Source organism: Lipophrys pholis, assembly GCF_963383615.2.
Source record: "Lipophrys pholis genome assembly, chromosome: 4".
Taxonomy (NCBI): domain Eukaryota; kingdom Metazoa; phylum Chordata; class Actinopteri; order Blenniiformes; family Blenniidae; genus Lipophrys; species Lipophrys pholis.
This window is the reverse complement of record NC_137637.1, coordinates 20,118,027-20,143,223: the sequence shown is the minus strand read 5'-3', so window position 1 is coordinate 20,143,223 and position 25,197 is coordinate 20,118,027. Positions and strand designations below refer to the sequence as shown.

The 25,197-nt window shown below is 42.5% G+C and overlaps 3 protein-coding genes across 3 annotated transcripts; 1 reads left to right on the top strand and 2 right to left on the bottom strand.

The window, feature by feature from the left end:
- The first annotated feature begins 4,029 nt into the window (after nucleotides 1-4,029).
- Nucleotides 4,030-9,846, top strand: nelfcd (negative elongation factor complex member C/D). Its single transcript, XM_080461594.1, has 15 exons — nucleotides 4,030-4,218; nucleotides 5,147-5,259; nucleotides 5,407-5,516; nucleotides 5,605-5,714; nucleotides 5,824-5,931; nucleotides 6,246-6,398; nucleotides 6,898-7,028; nucleotides 7,236-7,401; nucleotides 7,489-7,623; nucleotides 7,953-8,092; nucleotides 8,365-8,479; nucleotides 8,563-8,658; nucleotides 8,749-8,889; nucleotides 9,243-9,372; nucleotides 9,518-9,846. Exons 1-15 carry the CDS (start codon nucleotides 4,162-4,164, stop codon nucleotides 9,550-9,552), a joined length of 1,740 nt encoding a protein of 579 aa, XP_080317720.1. The 5' UTR covers nucleotides 4,030-4,161; the 3' UTR covers nucleotides 9,553-9,846.
- A 76-nt stretch (nucleotides 9,847-9,922) lies between these two features.
- ctsz (cathepsin Z) lies at nucleotides 9,923-14,830 on the bottom strand. The gene is made up of 6 exons (XM_080461593.1): nucleotides 14,470-14,830; nucleotides 12,722-12,885; nucleotides 12,429-12,608; nucleotides 12,195-12,345; nucleotides 11,799-11,961; nucleotides 9,923-11,139 (listed from the first exon to the last, which is right to left on the bottom strand). The coding sequence occupies exons 1-6, from the start codon at nucleotides 14,595-14,597 to the stop codon at nucleotides 11,014-11,016; spliced, it is 912 nt and encodes a 303-aa protein (XP_080317719.1). The 5' UTR covers nucleotides 14,598-14,830; the 3' UTR covers nucleotides 9,923-11,013.
- Nucleotides 14,831-15,578: 748 nt separating this feature from the next.
- On the bottom strand, nucleotides 15,579-24,497 carry npepl1 (aminopeptidase like 1). Its single transcript, XM_080460981.1, has 12 exons — nucleotides 24,174-24,497; nucleotides 22,439-22,624; nucleotides 22,046-22,216; nucleotides 21,871-21,960; nucleotides 21,400-21,481; nucleotides 20,946-21,088; nucleotides 20,332-20,409; nucleotides 19,010-19,110; nucleotides 18,673-18,796; nucleotides 18,415-18,591; nucleotides 17,521-17,631; nucleotides 15,579-16,348 (listed from the first exon to the last, which is right to left on the bottom strand). Exons 1-12 carry the CDS (start codon nucleotides 24,321-24,323, stop codon nucleotides 16,190-16,192), a joined length of 1,572 nt encoding a protein of 523 aa, XP_080317107.1. The 5' UTR covers nucleotides 24,324-24,497; the 3' UTR covers nucleotides 15,579-16,189.
- Between the last annotated feature and the right edge of the window lie 700 nt (nucleotides 24,498-25,197).

Sequence of the window (25,197 nt, the reverse complement as noted above, 5' to 3'; positions counted from 1 at the left end):
CTGGTGGCAATCGACTCAACCTTGTTGTGGATTTGATGGATCCGTCTCAGATGGCCAGAACTCAAGCTATGATTTAACATCTTGCAGTCACCACATGGCAGAACCATATACAGTAATCTCAGTATTTGACAATAAATACCCAACTGTTTCCAAGCAAAATGGTAAACTGTTCAAGTATGGACTGAAGAAACTGAGCGGATACTTCAGGACTGCTTTTCGATCACTGATGTGTGTTTAGAACATCTGCTCTGAGCGATGACACTACTAAAGGAATATGCTGTGTCTGTGGTTAGCTTCAACAGCACATGTATAGACAATACTGTGCCCACAAAATGCTGCAGGAAATACCCCAACCAGAAACCCTGGATCATCCGTGAAGTTTGGTCCATGCTGCATGCTCACTCTGCTGCATTTGCCTCAGGCAGCACAGATGACTAGAAGAAGCCCAGATATGACCTGTATAGATCCATCAGAAGGGCCAAGAGACAATCTAGCCTGAAGCTGGAGGGATTCTACACCGCAGACTCTCGACACATGTGGATGGACTACAACACATCACAGATTACCAGCCAAGAAGCAGGGAGGGCACAACCAGCAGACCCGCACTACCAGATGAGCTGCTATGCAAGCTTCAACATTCCCAACACCAACTAACAGTGAGGGGTGGTGACCATGGAGCTCACCACTCGCTGTGACACCAGCGGAGGTGCACATGGCTCCGAGGAGAACAAACCCAGGGAATTCAACTGGCCCAGATAACATCTCCAGGCATGCTCTCAAGGTCAGCTCAGCTGGACTAGCTGATGTGTTTGTGGACATCTTTATCGTGTCACTAGCACAAGCTCTTGTGCTCACCTGCTTCAAGTCAACCACCATCGTGCCTCTACCCAAAAATGAACATTGTGACCTGCCTGAATGACTCGTCAAGTCGCATTCACCCCAATAGTGAAGAGGTGATTTGAGAGGATAGTCATGACACACATCAAGGAAAGCCTCCCAGACACAGTGGACCCCCTGCAGCTTCCGTACCTTCACTGAAGACACCGTCAACACTGTCTACTGTCACCCTACACTCCCACACCTGGAGGACATGGACACATACGGCTGCTCTTCAAACCAGGGGAAGCGAAGAATTAACACTTTAGAGATGGTTTGTATATACTGGACAAAGGGTTTTGCAGACGGATTTGCCAAGCAGGATGAGAAGAGGAAGACCTGAGGGAAGATTCCCCCCCCCCTCCACACACACACACACACACACACACACACACACACACACACACACACACACACACACACACACACACACACACACACACACACACACACAATAATTAAATATCACTACTCCACATACGAAAGTGAGAAATTATTCCGGCTATCTGATTCAAACTACCTCTTGCTGCTGCTGTTGTCTTTCTTTATGCCTTATCCTTATTTATTTTAATCTTTGGAAATGCATTGCGTAACTATTTATCTGTACATCCTGTGTTGCTTCTGTATATACTCTGTCCGTTCTTTTTTTATCTTTTAGTTTTCTAGTTGAATTTATCCTTTATGTTTTTATTAATTACAGGTTGGGGAACCAGCAAAATAAGCTTCTCATTGTACGGTCTAAATGTCTTTATCTGTACATATGATAAATAAATATGTTGAATCTTGAAAATGTGTTTAATATGTTAAGCTTAAGAAATATACATGTATGTAACTTGTTGCAACAGGTTCACTCTTGCTTCTGCCTGTTTTCAAGCAATAGGTTATACATTGTGTGCATGAGTTTAGCCCTCCTGCCTCCAGCTCACTTCTCTCATGAGCAAACTCACAGCTCGTCCTCTCTCGGGTTTGTGCCAGAGGGAGTTGTGTACTATGAAGCTGGATTTTCTCTTGTCTTGGTATCTTCAGGGATTAACCTTCTTAATGAACCCCTTTCCCGACCCTGATGCAGGGCCACAAACAAGGCTCAATGTGGCCCTTTCAAAAACCAGGGTCATGATACAAATGACTTTTGGGTTCATCAAAGCCAGGTTCAACTGCCTCGTAGGGCTCGGGGTGGCCCCCAGCAGGGGATGCAAAATAATGGCTGCATGTGTTGTACTTCACAATATTGCCACCATGAGGAAGGAGAGGATTCCTCCCGTTGACCCTGCTCCCCTGGATGTGGTGGACCCCATAACCCCTGACGACCCTGCAGGGATGGCTGTGAGAGATGCAATAATACAACAGTTTATCAGTTGAACAAAGAAGTGTTTTTTTATTATGTATTTTGGCTGCGTTACCATTTCAGTTCCTGAGTACACATCTTAGTTGCATTCAGATGCTTGAAATCCTTAAATGATTGAATTTTAATCTTGTGTTTTCAAGGTCTGAACAAAGAGAACTCAAGAGAACTCAAGCATGAGTTTGACCTTGTAAAATATGTACAAGACTAAATGTTTCACCATGCCTGAAAATGAATAGGCGTACATCACTGAATTATCTTGCCATGTTCTAGTTTCTTCAGCTTTGCTATTTTTAATTTATAGTTTTTTGTAGTCAATGTCCCCCTCAGAATCTGCTCTGACCTGAATTGCTTCTGCATATACATCCTAACATACTACATACTAACCCAACATCCTTCTTCAGCAGAGTGTTTATTAGTACAATGAGCAGACCACCACCATCAATGAGACGGTGAAGATACACCATCATCCACGAGATTGTCCAGAGTCCATCTGTGTCGAGACAGGCAGTTTTGTAAGGGCATAAAGTTAGAAAATGAGGACCCAGTTGTACCAGCGGTGGTCTTTCTGAGCACACAGACAGACAGTCTGCCCTGAGTGGGCTACATAAGATGTGAGAAAAAAAAAGTTTCAGTGTCACAAACCACAGCTGAAATATATGACAGACTGATTTTACTGTTTACCTCTGCAGAGGACAGAGTTGGTGTGGGTGGGGGCAGCAGAGGGTTAGTGTCACTATCAACCGTAGATAAAATACATGTTAGCCTAGACCACTTACTCCCAAAGTAAATGGTACACTGGATAATTGTATTTTATGGGAAACTCGGCATACAGACTCACTGAAAGATACCCTGAAAAAATGAGGTGCTGCTACCTCACCCTGTCCTCCCTCGATTAAGGGGCGACCCTCATTGTAGGAGAGGGCAGCTTCTCTGCAGGAGTATATTCCTGAGGAGAAGCCCCCTCCCCCTGTCTTTTTTAAACTACTTTTTCTATTCCTTTGGGCTGCAAACAATATCAAATAATCTTCTGTCTCTTTCTTTGTGGTGGCTGGGGCAACCTGTTCAGGATGTAACACAGCCCTGTCCATTGTAGGCTGTGATCAGCTCCGACCCTCTGCAATTCTAAATCCTATGAAGCAGTACTTTATAGAAGAGGGATGGATGCTTGAGTTAATATAATTCATAATGCATTTGGGATACGTGGGTAAATATTTGCTTTAAAATATAATCAAATCTCATCCTGTACCTGATTAATGTAGTGAATATTATTTTAGCCACTAGCCTAAAATCAAATACTGAGAATACCTACTTCAACCCATTTATTGGTATTATGAGACCTGGGCAAGAAAAGCCATGTTGTTACGGTGCACTGAATCCATTGCTTTGATTGCCCCTTTTAGCATTAGATTGAACTTCAGTTATTTGGTTTCTCAACAAAAACAAGTCTATTCAAGGCTAAAGGTCAAGGTGGCTTTGACCTTTGTGTGTTTTGCTGTATGAGGTTGATTGAACAAAGTTTGAGCGGCCATGATCTTTTGTGTACTTTAAAACACAACGCTTATGTTTTGGACGAGGAATCGGGGATTGAACCACATTGTCGGCCAGCAGGATCAGAGGTTCCTCTGGAATTGAGAGAACATAATTCCAGGTTCATTAGGTGTCTTAGTAGGGTTGATTCTTAAACGTGGATTAGTCTTTTTTTGAGAGATTTTTTTTTTTAACTGCACCAAACTGCAGGTCATGTTTTAGGAGGCGGAGCCCGCCAGCCTGAGGCGTGGCGTTGCGCTGACGTCATCGCGTCGCCATTTTCCTCCCGTTGTTGTTAGCCGGTTAGCTTAACAGGCTAACGGCTTCGCGCAGGAAACAAAACAACGGCGACGTTTATCGCTTGAAACTGGGTCGCTGTATCTAGGATTCGCCTCGCCAGTGTCTCCGCCGCCATGGAGGAGGAGTACTACAGCGGAGGAGGAGACTGGGAGGGAGTGGAGGGACACCTGGTGAGAGGGAGACTTGTTGCTGTCTGACTGTTGGTGTCGTCAGTTAGCCCGATGTTAGCTCTGGTGCTCCTGCTGGTTTCAGCTCTGCAATATTCTCCATCAGATCTGTTGAGCTGTCAGCTCCTCACGTTTCTCTTACACGATCTGAGCTCACAGAGGAACAGCCGTTTGGTTAGCCAGCTACAAGCTAACTGCACACGGCTGCTGCTGCTGCTGGACGTGCAGGGGAAGTCTCACCTTACTCCTAAAACCACAGTAGCTTTATTATCATTTATCATCAAGTGTGCACAACTTCATAGGAGAACCAGGAGAACGCTGTGTAATAATCATCACACTGAACAGTTGAGCTGTCTCAAACTCCTGAGCAACGTCCCGATGCTGCATCACTGATAATCTAATGACGTCTTATACAATAAAAAGTCAGAGGGACTTTGAGCTGTTACAAACTGAAAGTTGCTGCTTTTATTACAGGAAACTATTTTCTTTTTTCTTTCATCGTTGGCAGGATCTTGAGGTGAACTTTGATAGCTACAAAACATTAAACACACTGAACTTAATCAGTTGATTAAGGAGAATGACAAACACAATGATTCACCAAACAGACCTATAAAAAGTCTGTAAGTTTCAGTCTTTTGACAAATATTTTCTAGGTGTTGAACTCCAGCATGGAGCTGGAGTCAAAAGTTTGTGGCTGTTAAAATAAACAATGAGCTTGACCTGATTCTCAAACTGTGGTACAGCTCCCCCTCGTGGTAGGAGGGAGCAAATCATAAACGTGTAATTTCTTTAATAAAATGTATTTGAAAATATAAAAAATTATTAAAATGGTACCAAACCCAGAATGAAAAAATATAAAACATGAAATCCATATATGTGGGTAAGTCATTACTGGTCATGTATGTACCTGAACTGTCTCTGTGTCTTTCAGGAGGATGGCTATGTTGAAGGTGAAAATGATGGGAAAACCCAGGAAGACTGTCTGCAGAAATTCTCCAGCAGGGATTACATCATGGAGCCCGCCATCTTCAACACTCTCAAAACGTGAGCGCGTGTGTCCCTGTTTGACTGGAGGAAAAGTTTTGGAGTTTAATGCCACTGTGCAACACAACATTTCTGAATGAGAGAAATGCAACTCAAATGAGCGACATGCAGCACAGATGATTGATCATCATGTTGTTGTTGATACAGGTATTTTCAGGCAGGAGGCTCTCCAGAACATGTGATCCAGCTTCTGTCTGAAAACTACTCTGCTGTGGCTCAGACTGTGAACCTGTTGGCTGAGTGGCTCATCCAGATGGGTCAGTGGCAGCAGACGTCTCTTTGTTCCATCAGAAAGACTCAAATGAGTGAGATTTACTAAATTAATTCTGTTTTCGATGACTGCAGGGGTGGAGCCGGCTCAGGTCCAAGAACGAGTAGAAAATCATCTCAAGAGTCTCCTGATAAAACACTTTGACCCTCAGAAGGCTGATTCCATCTTCACAGTTGAGGGAGAGGTGAGGTTTCTCGGCACTGGAGTCATTTTAGGAATGCACAACACAAACTCAAGGCTTTCCAAAGTTTGAGGGAATTGAGATTCTCATGAACAGATTCCCGTGTTTATAGACTCCCGCATGGCTCGAGCAAATGATTGCTCACACAACGTGGAGGGATCTTTTCTACAAGCTGGCAGAAGCTCATCCGGACTGCCTAATGCTCAACTTCACAGTAAAGGTACTTTAACTATGACCTCCACACTTTACCAGTCACTTATTAAACTTGTACAATGTAATCATGAACCAGTACATGAGCTCTGTCATGGGGTCTACCCTTAGAATGATAATGATGTTCAGTTTTGTTCCATATTGAGACGTTTCAATTTAAGTATATTCTCCTTTTAGGGATCGATGGGTATTTCTATTAAACTGGGCGATAATTAAAATAATCTAAAAGTCTAATTTAGCGAGATGTATTAATTCCATTGATGACAGTTGGCAGCGGGGGACTGGTGTGCGGGTTGTTTTCAGTTTGGGTGTTTGTGTGTTTAGCTCATTTCAGACGCCGGCTACCAGGGAGAGATCACCAGCGTGTCCACGGCCTGTCAGCAGCTGGAGGTCTTTTCTCGGGTGTTACGGACGTCTTTGGCCACGCTGCTCGACGGAGGAGAAGAAAACCTGGAGAAGAACCTGCCAGAATTTGCTGTGAGGCTTACCATTCTGTTGTATAAACCATACACGAAAAACACTTTTGATGTAGCATAGTTAAAATCTTTTTTAACCACTTTAAATCATTCTTAATGTGTTTTAGGGTCTTTATGGAACATTTGCACAACCGATAAGTTCTTACATGCTGTCAAGTTGCTGCAGATTTGATCTTATCGTACAGTAGATTGAAACAAAAAAAAATTAAATTCGATGTTTTTGCTGAATGGAAAAAGAAGCTGTTCTGATTTGTAGCATTATTTTGTTGGGGTGCATGTGGTGACTCTCTGGTCCATCATTAGTACATCCAGCTGTTCATCCGTCCTCTTTCATGCTTCGCTCACATTGGGTTGCAGTGACAGTATGAAAGGGAGTGAAAATATACACATGGGATTATTATTATTATTATTATTATTCTGATTCTGAAAGGGACAAACTTGTGTCTGTGTTTCGCTGCATAAACCCACATTTTTGCTGAATCTCTCCGCCTCTCCTGCAGAAGATGGTTTGCCACGGCGAGCACACTTACCTCTTCGCTCAGGCCATGATGTCCATCCTCGCTCAGGAAGAACAGGGAGGTTCAGCTGTTCGCAGGATTGGACAGGAAGTGCAGAAGTCTGCACATGGAAGGTAGTTTCTCTTTTGGCAGAGGTTAACCGGTTCGATGTCGTCATGGTGTAACTGCAATTGGTTGTGTGTGAATGCAGGGACAAAATCATGGTGTAGAGGTATTAATCCTTCTTGAAACACGGATGAGAACAGCGGTGATCATCCAGAAAGGTGTAAATACAACGAGGACAATGGTTGCTGGTGCTAACCTGTAAGTGTGTGTCCCAGAGGTCACGATGCCAGTCAGATCACCCTCGCACTCGGCACTGCAGCAGCCTACCCTCGAGCCTGTCAAGCGCTGGGAGCAATGTTGTCCAAAGGAGCTCTGAATCCCGCCGACATCACAGTCCTGTTCAAGATGTTCAGCAGCATGGACCCTCCTCCTGTGGAGCTGGTGAGGACTCGCCTGCGTTCACACTGCTGATTCATCCAGAAGCTTTTCTTGTTTTTCATAGTTTAAATCCGTTTCTGTTGCCTGTAGATCAGAGTGCCTGCCTTTCTGGACCTCTTCATGCAGTCACTTTTCAAACCTGGGTCAAAGATCAACCAAGACCACAAACATAAATACATCCACATTCTGGCCTACGCTGCCAGCGTGGTGGAGACGTGGAAAAAGGTAACGTCAACTAAATTATGCTGGTTGTAACTTGATTCCAAATCAGCGGTGCAAATAAGTTGTGTAGTTGTTTCACATTTTTGCTCCTCTTTCTACAACTGAAACATTATTATAAGATTTTTATACACACATGGTTTATTATTTACTTGGCTCTATTTTCTTCTTCTAAAATTGTATTTATGTCCTGACTGATACTATATCTGCAATGTACCAAGTAATGCTTGTCCTGATATCCTCTGGTTCAACTTGAAGCTTTTCTTAAATTTTTATTTATTTATTTTTTTAAAAATCATCTTTTCTTTTTCTTTTTCTTTTTCCACTCAATCCAGAACAAACGAGTCAACATCAATAAAGACGAGCTGAAGTCGACATCTAAGGCCATCGAGACGGTGCACAACCTCTGCTGCAATGAAAACAAAGGAGCGACAGAGCTGGTGGCTGAGCTGGGTACTTTGTACCAATGCATCCGGTGAGTGAAACGCAGACTCTACTGGGCTCCACAGGAATGAAAGACATATACGCCCCCTCCCAATATCTGAAACTATGTTAGTACTCTAAAAATGTGATGCGCAGTTTTTGTTTGTTTCCTTCATTGTATGACTCAAACTGAATAACAGAATAAAGTTGATTAGTTCAAATTTGGAGGCAGTGAGCCAACACTTGGTGATATTACTGCCTTATGATCGGTAAAAGTTAGAATTCCTTCCTGGCTGCTCCGTGACCAGCTGCTGTTGTGTTCAGGTTCCCAGTCGTCGCGATGGGAGTGTTGAAGTGGGTGGACTGGACGGTGTCTGAGCCGCGGTACTTCCAGCTCCAGACTGACCACACGCCCGTCCACTTAGCTTTACTGGATGAGGTATGACATCGTGACCACACTAAAGTCTATGCGACGCATTAAGACAGAAGCCAAGTTTAAACGTGACGTTTTCCTCTCATCAGATCTGCACATGCCACCAGCTGCTGCACCCGCAGGTCCTCCAGCTGCTCATCAAACTCTTTGAGACGGAGCACTCTCAGCTGGACGTCATGGAGCAGGTGTGTGTGTGTTTGTGTGACTCCCAATGTGTCTCGCTTAACTTGTGTGTGTCTTAATGGTGCCGCTAACAGCCTTCATCGCCTCTGTAGTTGGAGTTGAAGAAGACTCTTCTGGACCGAATGGTTCATCTGCTGAGCCGTGGCTACGTCCTGCCCGTCGTTGGCTACATTAGAAAGTGTCTGGAGAAACTCAACACAGATATCTCCCTCATCCGATATTTTGTGACCGAGGTAACGGCTGCTTTTCATCTCGAGCATAAGCAAATTCAGCGCTCTCGTGATCACACTGATAAAAGGGAAATGAAAGTCTGTCGCTCCATTTTGACTTCAACAGTTTCTCTGACCTACCTGCCGCTAAGCAGAAGCAGGAACTAAATGAAAGTAAAAATTGGATTAAATTTGACCACAAGCATCAAAATAAATGAGTTGTAAAGTTGTTCCATCAAAGCTAAATATTTCAAGTGTACCCAAACATTCCCCTGCCCGTTAACTAACCAAACATGCTTGAGAGGAACTTTGCTGCAGCTCTGTGTCTAATCTCGATTGCTAATGCTGAGCTTCGATCCGAACCGATTCTCTTGAAGGTGCTGGATGTGATCGCTCCGTCCTACACGTCAGACTTTGTTCAGCTCTTCTTGCCCATCCTGGAGAATGAAAGCATCGCAGGAACAATCCGCACAGAGGGAGAAAACGACCCCGTGGCTGAGTTTATCGGTGAGTGACTACAAACAGTCACAGGAAACAAAAGTTGATTTCTCATGAGAATCTAAAATGGAGAATCTATGAATTCCTCATCAGTTGCAGTTAAACGTCCTCTCATGCTCCTGCAGCACTGATGACCGTGTGGTTTGTCTTACAGCTCATTGCAAGTCAAACTTCATCATGATCAACTGACATGGACTTGACACTGAAATAGTTTATGTGGAAGATTGTACCTGGAGACAAATCTCATCTCGGCGACAGCCAAAGGCTCTGCCTGGTGTGCAAAGCTTGGAAATGGACTTTTCAGTTCAACCAAAAGAGCGGAGGTGAATGTCTGAGGCAACGCGAAGACAAACGTGACTTGAGGTCAGACTTCATAGAGGAACCTCAGAAGATGCAGCTACTTTTTTTTCCCCACCTGTATATTTGATTTTCTATATTTTATGTTTGTTTGAGACATTTTAAAATAAAAGCTGATAATGTTCTAATGCATTGTCTTTACGTTTGTGCCACCAGCATCATACACATTGGGACCAATACAACATGATGACCGACATATTATACACATTGCTCTATTTTATTTCCACTGAGTTTGGGAGCGGTTATAGTAGTGCAATGACTTGTTAGTGCTTAGAAAGATTCGCATGTGTTATGTTTATGTGCAGACTGAGATTGGTGTGGGTTTTTCTGCTCTGATGGAGATTGGTCCTTGATGTGGCTGGCTCACTGTGGTCAGACTTTAATTTTTTATTCCTTTTAATCCGCGATTGTTGATTGTTGACCGATTTCAAACAGCATCACCTGCTGGGGGCTCGCTTGACAAAAGTAATCTGCAAGTTCACCATGAGGGCAGAGAAAACCCGGTGTTATAAGTGACAAAGGGGCCTTTGTCTTCACCTCCACCTCCGAAAAGTTGAAAAACAAGACTCTTCAAGGTGCTTGTGAGCACACACAAATCCCAGTGCACAAGCATAAAACACATTTCCATACACACTCAAATCTCATTACAAATATCCTAATACAAACTACGATATACATGCAATCACATTTTAGATGTGCATAAGTTACTTTCACAGCCCCGTGTAATTATAAATGTCCAGACGTGAGAGATCACTTTCAGGTGTTGTGTTTATTCTCATAGTTTGAATCAGCAAAAATGTCGACATGTGCAATATGTCTCAGGTGTTCATAGTTCAGCCTGAAATCAAACAGTATTTTTAAGGCACGTACATATTTTTTCCAGTTTAGTGAAAGTGAAGCCAATCCATACAGTGTGATATTGGGAGTGGCCTCAAAGCACACCATGAAAATTCTTCACCTTGCAGCAGCAGTGTGGGACAATTTTATCACTGCATTCTTTGGCCAAGGGTGTTCGATGGCTTCTACGTCAATCGTCCTCCGACACACCGTTTCTCATTCCTCTGATAACATTTCAAAGCTTCTGACTGTTCAACAGTCAGGAGTACAAGTCTGGTATCCAGCTTGATGACCGTGGCACTGATTACATCTATTCAATAGAATCTTAAAAAACAAAAAAATTATAAAACCTGAATATGTTCCCTTTTCGACACGAGCCGATTAAAAGCCTCCTCACACGTCGTACAGCAAGGCGGGATAGCGTGCAGTGATGACCTGCCACAGTGCTGAGCTCCCCTACAGGTAGGATTTAGGGACAATGGGGTCTCCGTACATACAGTCCTCCTCCAGCGCCAGGTTGTATTTGCTGCCACTTCCTCCCTGGTAGGCGCTGGTCACGATCCTGAGCCAGCCCTTCTCACCCTGACAAGACGGGAAACAAAATATTCATATTGACCAGTTGAGCCAAGAAATCACAAAATTTGATCTATTTTGACTAAATTAAACTCATTCCAGGTATCGTATAAGTGTCAAGAAAATAGTCTGAACCCTGTAAGTGAGCTGTGATCCGATCTGGAGCTACATGAGAATTATAAAGGAAATTCTATAATTGTGTGGCGCTACGTTAAACATTTGAACCTGTAACATGCGGATACAGCCCGTTTGTCAAGACCACTTAATACAGAAATCAGCAAAATTCTAAATGTTTTATGTCATCTTATCAAGAGACGTACTGCAGCTGTCAAATGGCTGCAGTCGCAGCAACTGAAATGGTCATATATCACATTACGTCCGTACTCTTTAGAATTGGGGATTTCTTACTTATTTGATGGGGATTGTGCCGTTTCTTTACTCAGGATTTAGAGGCATGAGTCTGATCACTTTTATCGTTTGGTTTATTTGCCATTATCAATCAAGATGGCAGTATTCCATTTAGTTTAAAATCTTTTTCATATCAAGAAACACAAAACAAAAAACGCATGTAACTTTGTAAACCTTACACAATGCATGGTGGTTTAATTTATACAATATATATACATATCTTATCATCACATTAAGTTCTGTGCCAGAAGAGGACTCACCCATGGCTCTCCCCAGGAGTTGCGTACGACCCAGTATTCAACGCCGTTCTCCGCGCCCCATCCAACCACTGACACGATGTGGTTGATGAAAGCTTCATCCTGGAACTCGGAGTAGAGACCTCCAGTGTATGCGTCCAGCTTGTCTGTGGCCATAATCCCACAGCTACAGAAAACAAACAAGAAAAGGTGATTCTTGTCATGAATTTGTCAAATTTAAAGAATAGACTTTCGACTTCCTCAGTGTCGTGATTAAAGCTTTGTGTAGGCTAGAGGTCTTCTTCTTTCACCTTCCGTGTGAGCGAATGAATGTAAATCCTGAAGTAAACCGTAATTGAAATGGAACCTAATTCAAACAAGTGAGACGGACTGCGATGAAATGATATAGACGTAGCTAACCTGATCGGTCCCCGAGCATAAATCTCCGCCATCATCTTCTCCCTTCCACTGACGGCTCCATAATCGGCCACTTTCCACAGAGTGTAGTTCTTCACAATGTTACACACTCCAAAAGTGGTGCAGGTGCCACACTCATTGAAGGGCTTACACTCTTTAGAGAGACACACAGAACATGCACACATCAGACTCGGACTGGAACTGAAACCATGGCTCCGTCCACTGCGGGACACCTACTCTGGTCTTTAGCTTGGTAGTTATTGCAGGTCTCATCTGGGATCCCATGGGTGTTGGCGTACTCCCAGACCCCGGAGTGATCGCCACCGTGACAACTGCCCGCGTCTCCGCAGTCAATCACGTGCTGGACCGACAGATAAGCAGAGGGCCAAGCTCCTTTACGCTTAATGTTGATGCGATCTGAAAAATATACATCACACGAGTAATAAAGATCAGTCTCTGTTCGCTAAAGTCGCTGCAAAAGAGGATGAGGAAGTCCTGTGATGACTGTCTGAGCCGTTACCCAGTCATACCTGCCATGGCGCTGGTGCTGCCGTGAGCCCAGCAGGACCCACAGTACTGGGGGATGTGCTGGTTGCGGGTTGTGCTGACGTAGTTGACGCCATCGATGTTCCTCCAGTCCCACGCCTCGGGCAAATCAGACACATTTAGGTACTCATGAGGACGCGGTTCAGTTCTGTGGACGGAGCCATTATTAGTTTTGTGCTCTGCAGCTTCCGTCAGTCACAATAAAGTTGGTGAAACGTTTTCAATGAGTGAATTTCTTCTGATGGATCACAATGGCCTGTGTGTACATGACCTCCGAATCAAGTGATCACACTGATGTGTGGGTTCATGGGCACTAAGAGAGTCAACACAATCAGAGAAAACTCAACTCCTGAAAATAAAATGGCTTCTCTAAGTTTCCTTCAGTATAAATATAACTAGAACATCAGTGGCACTTTTTCACACTTCTGTTTCATTTCCTCATGCTTTTATTTTTTATTTTTAGTGTACTAAAGAAGCCTGTCGGAATTGTTATGTCTGGTTAACGTTACTTTTTTTTTTTTTTTTTTTTTTAACAAACCCATGCTTCTTCTTTCTTCAGTTCCTTAGTTTTAGAGGTGATTTCAATTTAAATCAGAAACCACTTCATTAAACCAGTGTCACAAAGAGCTGCACAACAACGCACACACCCACAAATGAAATATGAAAGAGGACGAAGAAAAAAAATGCAACTCAAGATCAATGAGGAAAAATGGAAACATTGTAGAACAACTCTTACGTGCATTCACAGAGTTATTAAAGTAGAATGCAATTCATTAGACTTTAAAAAGGAATAGAAATTAACAGAGAAAGGGGAACCATGAGGTTCATCATGTGGAGAAGTAATTAAAACTTAAACATACCATGTTGGTCTGCAAAACGATGCAATAGTGTTTGTTTTTACATTTGTGTTTCAATTTCTCTTTAAAGATACAGCATGCAGGTCTGATGTCACACCACTTTGAGAACTTAATGAGTCAGCAGATTTATCCGATTCAGGATGATTATTTGTTGTTTAAGTAATTCTTTACTAAAAATACTATATGGTGAACCTGAAGTTTGAATAGTAACTTTTTAAAATAAGTGCTTACTTATTTTTCAGCGATAAAAAAAAACCCCAAAACATTTGGGGTATTAAATAGAGCCACTCATTCTGGGTGTCAGAGGAGTGTGGTGGTTCAGGCTCCAGCCTCACAGTGAACTGACACTAGATTAGAGGTCGTTCTGTTCATGCATGTGTGGCTTAGCTGTGGGTTCCCCCAGTTCCCTTATACAATTCAAACACCAGCCGGTAGACATGAATCTGAGTGTCCTTGTGTATTCACTGTGTTCATTTGAACAATAAAGTAACTTAAGATTTCAGATTTTAACTCCTGGCTTGCCCTGCAGTGTTAAAGTAGGAACAATGATTTTATTTTATTTATTTATTTTTAAATCCCTGAGGAACTGAGAAATCAACGTTCTCCTCTGTTGGTTCTCTCTCAGCCTGAGAGGCAGAAAACATCTTTATCGGTTTATTGAGGCACAGAAACATGTCAAGTCTGTATTATAACACTTTTGTCCATAACATCGGGGTTACGGCTCGTGTTGCTTCGTGGTGACTTGATGTGTCATTAAACGAAGCTAACGGCTAAAATTAGCAGCTTAGCTACTGAGTAAAAGTTATTGGTAGATTTTTTTTTTTTCCCCAAACAAAAGTTTGCATTAAAGCGTGTTGGTGTGTTGTGGACTTTACCTCACTCCAAAGCCGTCCTTCCTCGGTTGGCGGACGTAGCAGGGCTCCTTCGCCTGGAAAAACACGCCGGCCGACACGACGCAGAGCCCGGCCGAGAGGAGCAGCAGGGACCCGGCGGAGAGAGCCATGAGAGACACGGAGGAGCGGGGCCTCGGTGAGAGAGGAGCAGGGGAGGATTCACACGTCCCGACAGGAGCAGAAAACTACACGAAAAAACCCTGGAAGGTAACTGCTGAGTGACTGCAGACTGTCAACTACACTGGAAGAAACTGTCACGTGACCACGAGGACAGTCACATGTTTCACCAGGAAGTCTACAGTCACTTCACCACAATCACTGCAAAAAGTACATATCAACATGTGACTGAAACCCAAAATGATGAATTGACTTGTTGCACATGACTGTTGAGGCCTAATATTTAGAATAAAACCAGGTTGCAGATTCCCTCTCCAATCTCTGACGGGATATCTGTCTCACTGCTCCAGATTAGAGAAAAACTCTTTTGTTTGCTTTTAACATATTTCACATAGTTTATAAAGGACTGCTTGAAAAATACTCTTTAACGGGCACATATTTCATGTTTTTGAGACTGGGTTTCATTTGGGGGATGAGACCATCAGTCCTTTGGCTTATCTTCCACGGCACCATGACAACACTGTTCTAAAATGTTTGTACAAATACAACCTGATTTAATGATGGCATTCCCGAGTAATTCCGATAAGACATTTCGTTGACACCACTGTCATGGTTGAGTCAAATCTCACAGGTTGTCTATCCAGTGCATAATGGCCTTGACTTTTGACAAAACAACTTCCATTAATGTTTACCTGTTCTTCAGTTCTTTATCACCCCGAGTCATCTTGACGGAGTGATGCTCAGTCTAGTGGCTTTAACCAGTGTGAGGCAGGGTCAAACATAGCCATGAGTAGTTTAGGGGCCCTTCAGCCCTGACATAGTGTCAGTGATGTATTGGGAAATACGTAGTTAATTGATCATATTTTCTAAGAAATGGAAGTTATCACTGTTAAGACCAAAGGTGTAGCAGAACAACAGGTAACCAAAGGGTGGAGAGACCATTTAAAAAGGTTTAGAGAAAGGTGCACACAATAGACTGTTGGCACTGCCTTTATTGAAGGACGACATGAATGTCACAAGGGTGGGAAAAACAGCTCATTTGAGCAGTAATTTGATTTATACTTCCAATTCTGAACAGTGAGGTCATGACATGTCTTACTCCACACAGGGTGAATACAGAGTGGTCACCAAAAACACATCCAGTTTCATTGACATGGAGCCAACAGTTCTTACAAAGAGACATGTACGGCGTAATCTTTGATCTGCATAAAGTATCCACTTCAAAACAGGTCCTGTTGATAATATATGAAAGTAAGGTTTATGAGGTAATATCTGAAACTACCATAAGTTGAATATGAACAAAGAAGAAAACCTACTGCTGAAAACCTGAATGAAGTGTTGAGAAGAACCATTTGATTTTGATATATGAACAATGAAAAAGCTACAGAGGTGATCAGTGCAGTCTGTGCCGAGTCATGTGGACAGATTAGGGCTTGAGTGTGATCAGTCATTTATACCACATCTGATTCACAGGTATTTATCAGCTATAATCATAAATTTTACTGATTTAAATCCTTTAGCGAGCACTTGTTTCACCAGTTGAGGTATGGGTGGTGACAGTCAGGCTCAGGGAGTGAGCCGTCGTCTACACCAGCCGTCGTCTTTTGCAGTCACGCTCCATCTGGTCTTCAGACATGTTGCTGGGTGCACCTAAAGGAGACACCTGGTTCAGCATGGAGTCATCAGACGCCTGACCGAACAGAGCCATGAGCAGGGCAACACCGAAACCTGTAGCACGCTCCCCCTGCGAGGACACAAAAAAGTACATTGTAATGTTACCAGGCAAATTCCTTTTTACATTGAGTGAAGCCGTTAAAATCAGGCAGTACAGAAACACAAACAGGAAGCTTAAGAAGAGTGAAAAGGACTTTGAGCTCTCTTTATGAGCGGAATCACAAGGTGAGAAAAGTGTCTCAGTAAATTACCTGCAGGAACATTATGAAAAATGTGGAACACAAAGCTTATAAGACAAGTAAGGAGTAATCAGCCTGTATGATCATCTGCTCTGACCTTCAGAGGCAACGCTGAAGTTTACAATGAATGAGGAACAATGGAATAGAAACTGGTTTCTCTGGACAGAAAGTCAGTTGAAGTACCTCAAGTATCATCTGTCTAACAGAGAAATCACATGACTCTCTGGATGATTATAACAGAGAGGATCTAATTGGGAGTGTGACTAAAACAACCTGGACACAAACGGGTCATAAAATTATAAAAGCACAACTACAAAGCACAATAAAGACGTCACACTCAGGAAGTGAGGTAAATAAATACTGTCAGCCCTTTTCAGATCGGGTCAGTTCCAGCAGCTTGGCACTTCAGTGATTGAAACAAGAATCTCAACTAACACGTGCAAGTAGCTCCAGTACACACCACAAAGCCTGCTGTTGCTATTAGTGTAGTTCCTCTAAAAAACTTTGTGCCAAACTACAATTCATTTAGCCCGCACTTGAAGGATCACATCGGAATTTGTATTGAATTTTCTTTGTCGGGAGCAAGCAGTTATTTCAGTTCAACTCTCTGCAACAGTTCAGGAACATCTCGTCAAACCTGCTGCATGAAGCAAGAACAGTGAACTAAATGTAGGTGGCTGCATGAGCCACATTTAATAATGTTCAGACTAAGAAATAGTACAAAATATTTAAAACCTCATATTACTGTTTGACTTTAAATATAAAATATTTATCAACAAGTTAAATTATGGATTCTGTAGATCAAATCAGTTCATGTAGCCTTTTATGGACAAACATGAGGCTCACACGACTCCTCAAATACATTTTGTTGCGAAGCTGTAAACGACCAAACGTCCTCTTTCAAACCGAGGATTATTCCCTGATGTGCTCCAAGATCAAAGAACAAGAGAGTAAACCATTTGCACACATCAGTTCTGTCTTCATCAAAGCTTCAGGAACTCACAGCATGAACTGGAGAAGCAATGTCAACATGGACCCAGACACCAGGCCAATCGAAGCCCAGGTGGGAACCAATGAAGAGGCCAGCGCAGGAGCTCTGAGCGTTCTCCCGGTCCTGTCGAGGAAAAACAAACAACAAAGCAAGTTAAGACATATCAGGACCCGCACCGGAACGGAAGAAGCTACAGGGTCACTCACAGGAGCACATTCTTCTTGATCTACAGCTGAAGCTTTCCAATGTGATTTAAATTGATCAGACGGGGGAGGGGGGTTTAGTATTTTGTTTCAAAAATCAATATTCTTCACTAAAAATGTGCGTGCTGTCAGATTTGAAAAACATTACAGAACATTTTATTTTTCTCCCAGCATTGTCTCAGTTTTTGATCGGTTTAAAATCAAATCTCAGAGGAACAACCGGTGGTCATTGTAGTTGAAACATTAGTGCATTACTGTAATCTTCAGCAGCCCCGTCTGCACACTCGTCTGTCTAGTAAGGTGGAGCCTGAACAGGCAATGCTCCGACTAGAGCATTGCTGCGTTTATCCAAATGTGTTCATAACATAGGCTGAGAGGGATTGTATCGGCCGGCAGATTTGTGGGCTTCCTAAAATTGGAACAGTAGAAGAAAGGAATCATAGTCTTGTGACTTTGGGAACTTGCAATGTGTAGGGTTAAACTACTACATCACTTCTGCTGGTGGGATTCATCAGCTCTTTAAAATGCATGTATGTGGAAATTTCTAAATTTAAACTATTTGTGAAAAAGATTTCCCTCATCGATTAAATTAAACCACCACGTGAACGTCGTTCATATCAAGTTTTCACTTCAGTTGTCAACATTCTTGTTACGTCCAGCTTGTAGCACCTCGCCGTGGGGATTCAGGAATGGGTTTACTCACGGCGACAGAGTTCTTCATGTCGGCCATAGCTGAGGTGAACTCGCTGAAGTGCAGCTCGGGGCAGTACACCAGAGGGTGAGCCAGGTCTCCACTGCTGCGGCCGGCACGCACGCACGCATACTCCCACTGCTCGTTGTTGGTCATCACAGCGGCGTGATACTTCCCAGTCGAGATTCCCTGAACAACACGAACGAGAAAAAAGATGAGTACCTCGCAGTCGCACCGAGTCTGTTAACTTGTTCAGTGACAGTCACCAACCTGTGCCCCCGTCAGTGTGGCCATGTCCAGAATGATGTCGGCAGAGAGGTCTTTGCTCGCATACACAACCCCATCTGACAGCACCAACCTGCCTTCTGCATCAGTGTTGTTAATTTCCACCGTCCTTGCAAAAAAGGAATTAAACACACTTTACACCTCGGCTCAGGCTCCCAGTCCCTCCTGTTGATTTGGCTTGTAAAATGATCTCAGGCACAGTTTACGGGCAGATGCACCATCCCAGCAAGGATGACACAGCAAAACTGTAGACATGTAATTCGACCCCGCTTCAGATAAATCCCATATCAAATGATGCATTATTATTAAAAACAAGTCTCACTTTCCAGAATACAGAGTGTGGATATCATCGGGCCGTGTGGCAGCGGGCCCGACTGAGTTCTCTGCGAGACAAAACACTGCATGGAGGTTATCCTTAAAGCCCTGAAATGAAGAGACAATTTGTTTACACAGTATATGAGGAACACTGCAGCTTTCCTTCAGCTGTACTTTATTTTCATAATGACTAATAATAATAATAATAAAGGTAGAATCTCACTATAGCTTGACTTCAGTCATACTGAATAATAATACAATAAAGCTAAAACAAATAATATGAAGCCTTTTATTTATTGGATTTCAAAATATATTACTTCATAAGGTCAGATGTTTGTTTTTTTTTAAATCCATTTTCCACAAACAGGTTATAATAATGAATCAGTTATGCAAAATGCTTAAAATGTTTTGTTTACTTAGACAATTATCAAAAAGTTTGAAATAGCCGACCAAACAGATAAAGTTACTCTACCAGAATCCACACGGGAAAAATAAAAGATTTAGGACCCAGTTTTAGTTGTTGATGTACATCTCTAACATGTTGTCAATACTTTTCTGAAGGAAATTCGTCTATACACTCGTACAAACACGAATTTCCAGCCTTTACATTTCTGGGACAAATCCCCGGGTTTGTTGACGTCTTACCGCCACGGAAACTCACCAAGATTCCCGAGATATTGTGTGAACCATCAATAATCAGTTACATCATATTTAATACTATACTCTTGGCTTCAGTACTCGTTCTTTGAGAAAGTCTGGCTTTTTTCCCGGCCTGAATCAGTCAACCATTGATATTTTCGATGGAGCTACTCCATATTTGATATCCCAGAAACCCAAGCATGCAGGTTTCCGAAGATGAAAGGCAGTCAGCGAAACATGAACTGTTTGATGGCTACAAATTCCAGTTTGTTGGTAAACAAATCGACTTTGGTGTGACGGATTTAGGCAACTGCTGTTTGGATATTAGTGGTAATGGTCTTGTTTTCGTGCATTGGTCTATTCTCTGTGCAGAAGTGATACCTTTTATGGGAAGTATATTTCAAATTTTTGTTCTGGTGGAGTAACTTTAACTTTTCAGAGACATTCAGTTTATTTCTGAAATTGGATTTTCTGTGTTGATCCAATGGTAATTTTGGAGAATGTTCTCTCTGGCTGGTCAACTGATGCTCAACCAGAAGGACACCAACATACATTATGTGTTCACAACTTTCTCCTGACCAAAAATTGATAACGAAAAAAAGAAAAAAAGACAAATAAGACTGTAGTCAAGTGAGGTGAAAAGGGTTAGTTATGGTAGCTCATGGAGGACAAGTGAAATGGTGACAGCACCTGTTTGATTGTGGCTTTGAAAGCTCCCAAAATGGCAGCAGCTCCGCCACAGTCTCTCTTCATGCCGGGCATCGTCGTCTACAAGAAATAAAAGGCAGCAGTTATTCAGAGATTGACACTTGATTAGATTTCTAATGCATGATCTCCTTTTATAGAGTCGCCAGCAGCTAAATGTAATTTGCACGATTTTGTTAGTTTCCTTTGTAAGTAGGATTCGTACTGGGGTCCCTCACAGTCGAGCTTTAGACTGATCCCTCAGCGTGTTTTTACGTTCACAAAAGCTATTTAGATCAAGAAGGCATCAGCAACTTGAACGGATTATTGAGAAAAGACTTAAAGCCTTTTAACAGATCACACGTGTCAGACAGTGCACGGTCACAGATTACTGACACCAGAGAACAACTGAGAAGCTCTTCTTCAGGCAGCAGAGAGGAAGTTGTGCAGTACTTCAAGAAAGATGAAGCTTTCTTTTTTTTATTTTTATTCAAATTTAGCTAAAAAAAAATAAACTGATAAAACCATCAATGATTACGTTTTGTTACTTGAAACATGACTATCCTTAATTGGTTTAATATGGACTTCAAGCTGCTTTAAAATAGTAAAATATGTCTTACCTTTCCCTTGATGCTGAGTCCACCAGTGTCGTACACGATGCCCTTTCCCACCCACGCGATTGTCTGAGTTGCACCATCAGGTGTGTGGCTCAGGATTGCTAATGCAGGAGGATGCTCTGCTGCCTTTCCAACACCATAGATCCCTGACAGAGAAGAGCCAAAGTGTAACAGATGAGTCATCAGAATGATCAATAATCACTTCAGAGGATTTGACTGAAAGCAATCTTTGTGGGCTGGTATTATAGTTTCATTTTTCAAATATTTTATAATCTTTAGAATTGAGACGGACACTTACACAAACATCTAAACCACAACAAAAAAAATTAACAAACAAACAAAAAAATAACCTCTAAAGTGAAAAGAATTACCAAAGAGGCCAGACACTACAAATATGAAGTTGCTGTCATATTATTGGCTTATTGTAGAAATAAATAGGCGGTTCCAAACATTGTACCTCCAAACCCTCTCTGTTTCAGTTCCTCTCCACGAATGATGACTGGAGTGATTCCAACTTCATTCCCAACAGCCTTGATTTCCTGGAAGCAAAATAATAAAAGGCTGCAATTAAGTCATTGTAACAAGATAAACAGGAAACACTTTATTCTAACTTCCTTCATTTAACATGGACAAGTTGTATTTAACCTATTATCAAACCGTTTTAAACATTATGTTCTTGCAACAAATGTTAACAGAGTTACGGAACTAATATTTCACAACTCGCCTTGTTCGGGTTTCTCTCACTTAGGATGTACTACACAATCCTTACAGTAAAGTATATATTACTGTATTATATTACCTCTACACATCCTGATGTTAGTCCATAAAAACACAGTGGAGCTTGATATAGCTGCGAATCTAGCTTGGAAGATATTTATAATAACATTGGCCACAGTAAAGAAACATATAAACAAATTGCCCCTCTTACCTCGAGGAAGTGGTCTGTGTTCATCTCATTGCATGGTGTGTCCACAATGCGCGCTGCCAGCCGTACTCCGTCAGCAACGTTGGAAAGACACTAAATGGAAGAGAAGACTTGCAGTCAAAGCAGCAGACTGCAGGTTGAACGCTCTACAGTGATCACAAAGACAACGATGCATCACCTCAAGTTCACCAGCGCTGAGAGGATTGCTGTCTTGTCCAACAATTAGAAACTCCACGGTCACTTGCTTTTTCTCTGCTCTCCGTGAGGAGGCGGAGCGGCGAGAGAAGATGGGGAAGGCTCTGGCAATGGCACAGGCGGACGCAAACACATCTGAACGCTCACACACCATCTGGAGAGGAAAGCAACACCTGAGACTGATAGTATTTACTCCAGCACTTTATGACCCAAACTGGATTGCCTGGACTCTGAAAGACAAAGAACAGCTTCCCTGTTGCACATCTGCTCCGTCGCATAAACTGTTCTCAAACACCTCACCTCAATAAAAACTGAGATTGAATAAAGGACTTGGAAAAAAAAGAAGGGAAAACAAACAGTAGTGATGAAAACTGACCACAATACAGCGGTTATTCCCTCCAGGCAGACAGGAGCGGACCAGGCGGGACACAAAGTGTGCAGAAGAAGGGCTGTTGTGTCTGCTGACCCGCGAGGGAAGGGCAGCCACCGCAGCATAGTTGAGGTACAGAGGGCAGCTGTCGGTGGGGTTTGGGTTCAAAGCACCGAGAGCTGCCTGCCAGATCTGAGAAAACAGGAGACCGTGTTGACATGTGTGGTTGTCAAGATTTGGCGAATTCAAACTGACCGTATGTGCGATTCCTGCACTTGTAAAGTCAACTTGTGGAAATACAACCACTCCCATCTGAACTGAGCCATGTAACTGGGCCGACACTGTTTGCAAGAAAGACAGTTCTGTTCACAAACCGTGACGCCTTTTCATTTCATTGAGGAATTCCCCCAAAAGGAAAAGCTGATAAGAGCAACCACTGTTTCTGCTGCCATTTTGACTCTGTTTTAATATTCTAAGCTCTTGGTGGTTCATGCAGTTTGTAAAAAATACCACCAGGTATTACATATCAAATGCACTGCTTCTAGGCCAGAACACAGCATTGTTTAAGAAGTGTCAACAGTTTCAAAGCATCGATAAAGAATTAAGGACTAGCATGGTTTTTATTTTGATGTTTCATTCAACAGTTAAACATTACAATGCAGGAGCAAAACAAACTCGACTCTGAACATCTTCTAGACATGCTTATTAGCTAAATTGGTGCTTCTGAATTTCTAATCAAGAGTGAATTTGAGATCAAATCTCAGTGTTTGTCCAGAGATTGGCTGGTGACCTGTTGGTGGTGTACTTTCTTTTCCCCCCATTGTCAGTTGGGATCAACTCCAGCAGCCAATGACTCAGAGGTTGATAAAGACTGCTAGTTTGATAAAGTGGTTATGGATTGATAGTCTGGACCAGTGGTCCGTACCATAAGTGCAATTTAAGTTAGTGATTTTTGAGAGCTCCTAAGCCTTTCAAATATTAACAATAACAACTATCACGATAAGAAAAAAATTCTTTAACCTCTCATTCTCCTTACAGATTAACTGTCCCAGTTGTACAACCCTCTCTAAAGCCTTTCCACTACACAGTGCTAATAGCTGCAGAAGAAGCCAAGCTGGTGGTCCATTAAGTCTGAGTCCAACCTCTGATCCTTCACAGGAGCACTGTGATTCAGCTGGGTCAGCACAATAACATGAAGTAACACCATGGTAAAAAAACTAAATCCTGCAAGAAGAGGAAGTACAAGCTCCCAAAGTCCGGAAATGGCTGCTGTTTATAGCCTTGTAGATGGGAAAAAAACTCCCCCTTAAGAGTAAGGATGCATTCAATTTATCTTAAAACACAGACTTTGTATTTATTCTGATGTAAATTTTTTTTACATTGCACCCATAAAAAACCCGTTTATTATTTGACTTCAATAATGTTTGAATGAAAAAAATTTCGTAAAACCGGAATTTATCCACAATCTGCTCCCAGGTCAATCACCAGATAGCAGGAGTACAAAATGTATTAACTACTTGACAGTAAATAAACACGTGAATTTAAAGCTCGATTTATCACTTATTTTTCATGAATAAAGAATCAAACTAACCTCTTACGGGAGGCTGTTAAAGCTTGTTTGAGACTGTGTTATAATAAAGTAGATGAATCCTGCGATGTGATTGTTTGAGCTGCGTTAGCCTGTGCTAACCGCGGGTAGCATGGAGGAAGCGCGAGCCCAGGCTCGCGGTCGGTCGGTTACCTCTTTGCTGACGACCGGCTGCAGCTTCCCTTTCACCTGGTTCCAGCTGGCCTGCTGCAGGTGGCTCTGCTGCCCCAGGATCAGGACAGGGCGGCTCTGCGGCTCCGAGTCACCGGCTGAAGTCTTCCACTCCAGCACCACGTTCGCCATGTTTTCTCGGAGTAGCTCAGCAGCGGCACGCTGACCGCAGAATGGACGGACTGCTCTCCTTCAGCGGACCGGCGGCGACGGTATCCGGTAGGCGCCAAACCTCACCTGCGCCCACAGCGACATTTACTGGTGACAAGAAGGAAGCGCAAGAAAGCCAAACGCAACTCGATAATGAAAAGTTGAAGGACTTCAAATCGCTAAAACACATGCAGCTGAATGTAAAGATACACCCTGAGACATGTATTATGTCATTCCAAAGACAGTTTTTTGTAAAATGGCAAATATGCTTATAGTTTTATTACAGGTTGAAAACAGTACTCAATACTCTTTTCAGCATACTTTTCATATTTGCAGTGTACTGCAAATGTGTACTTCAGTACAACTACTGGTTCATAATGTAAATTGTCCACAACTATAAATGGAAGCATTTTTTTTTTTTAAGTGTTCTGATGATGGACGGCAGGAAAGGTTCCATATGGCTTTTCTTCATTATGTAATCTGTATTTAAAAAACCCTTTCAGATTAGCCAAGCATGCAGTTTTGTTGACTGCCTTCACAAGGAGAATCTCACCTGTGTGTTGGCTTATGAGAGTATGTTGACTGATTAGTGGATTATAATGGGAAAAACTGGTTGGCTGCATGTTTTCAACTGAACCTGCCTAATTTGAAATGGGACTTTACCAACTCAGCCACAACTAAATCATACAGAGGAATAAAGTTGTTACACCTTGAAATGTCAGTCTTATGTATGGAAGACAGTTTGTTTACCTGAACTGCTGCACCATATTGATCCCTGAAGGGAAAACTAATTTCACAACACACACTTCACTGTTGAGAAGGATTTACTGTAAAATGTAAACTTTTAATGTCACTG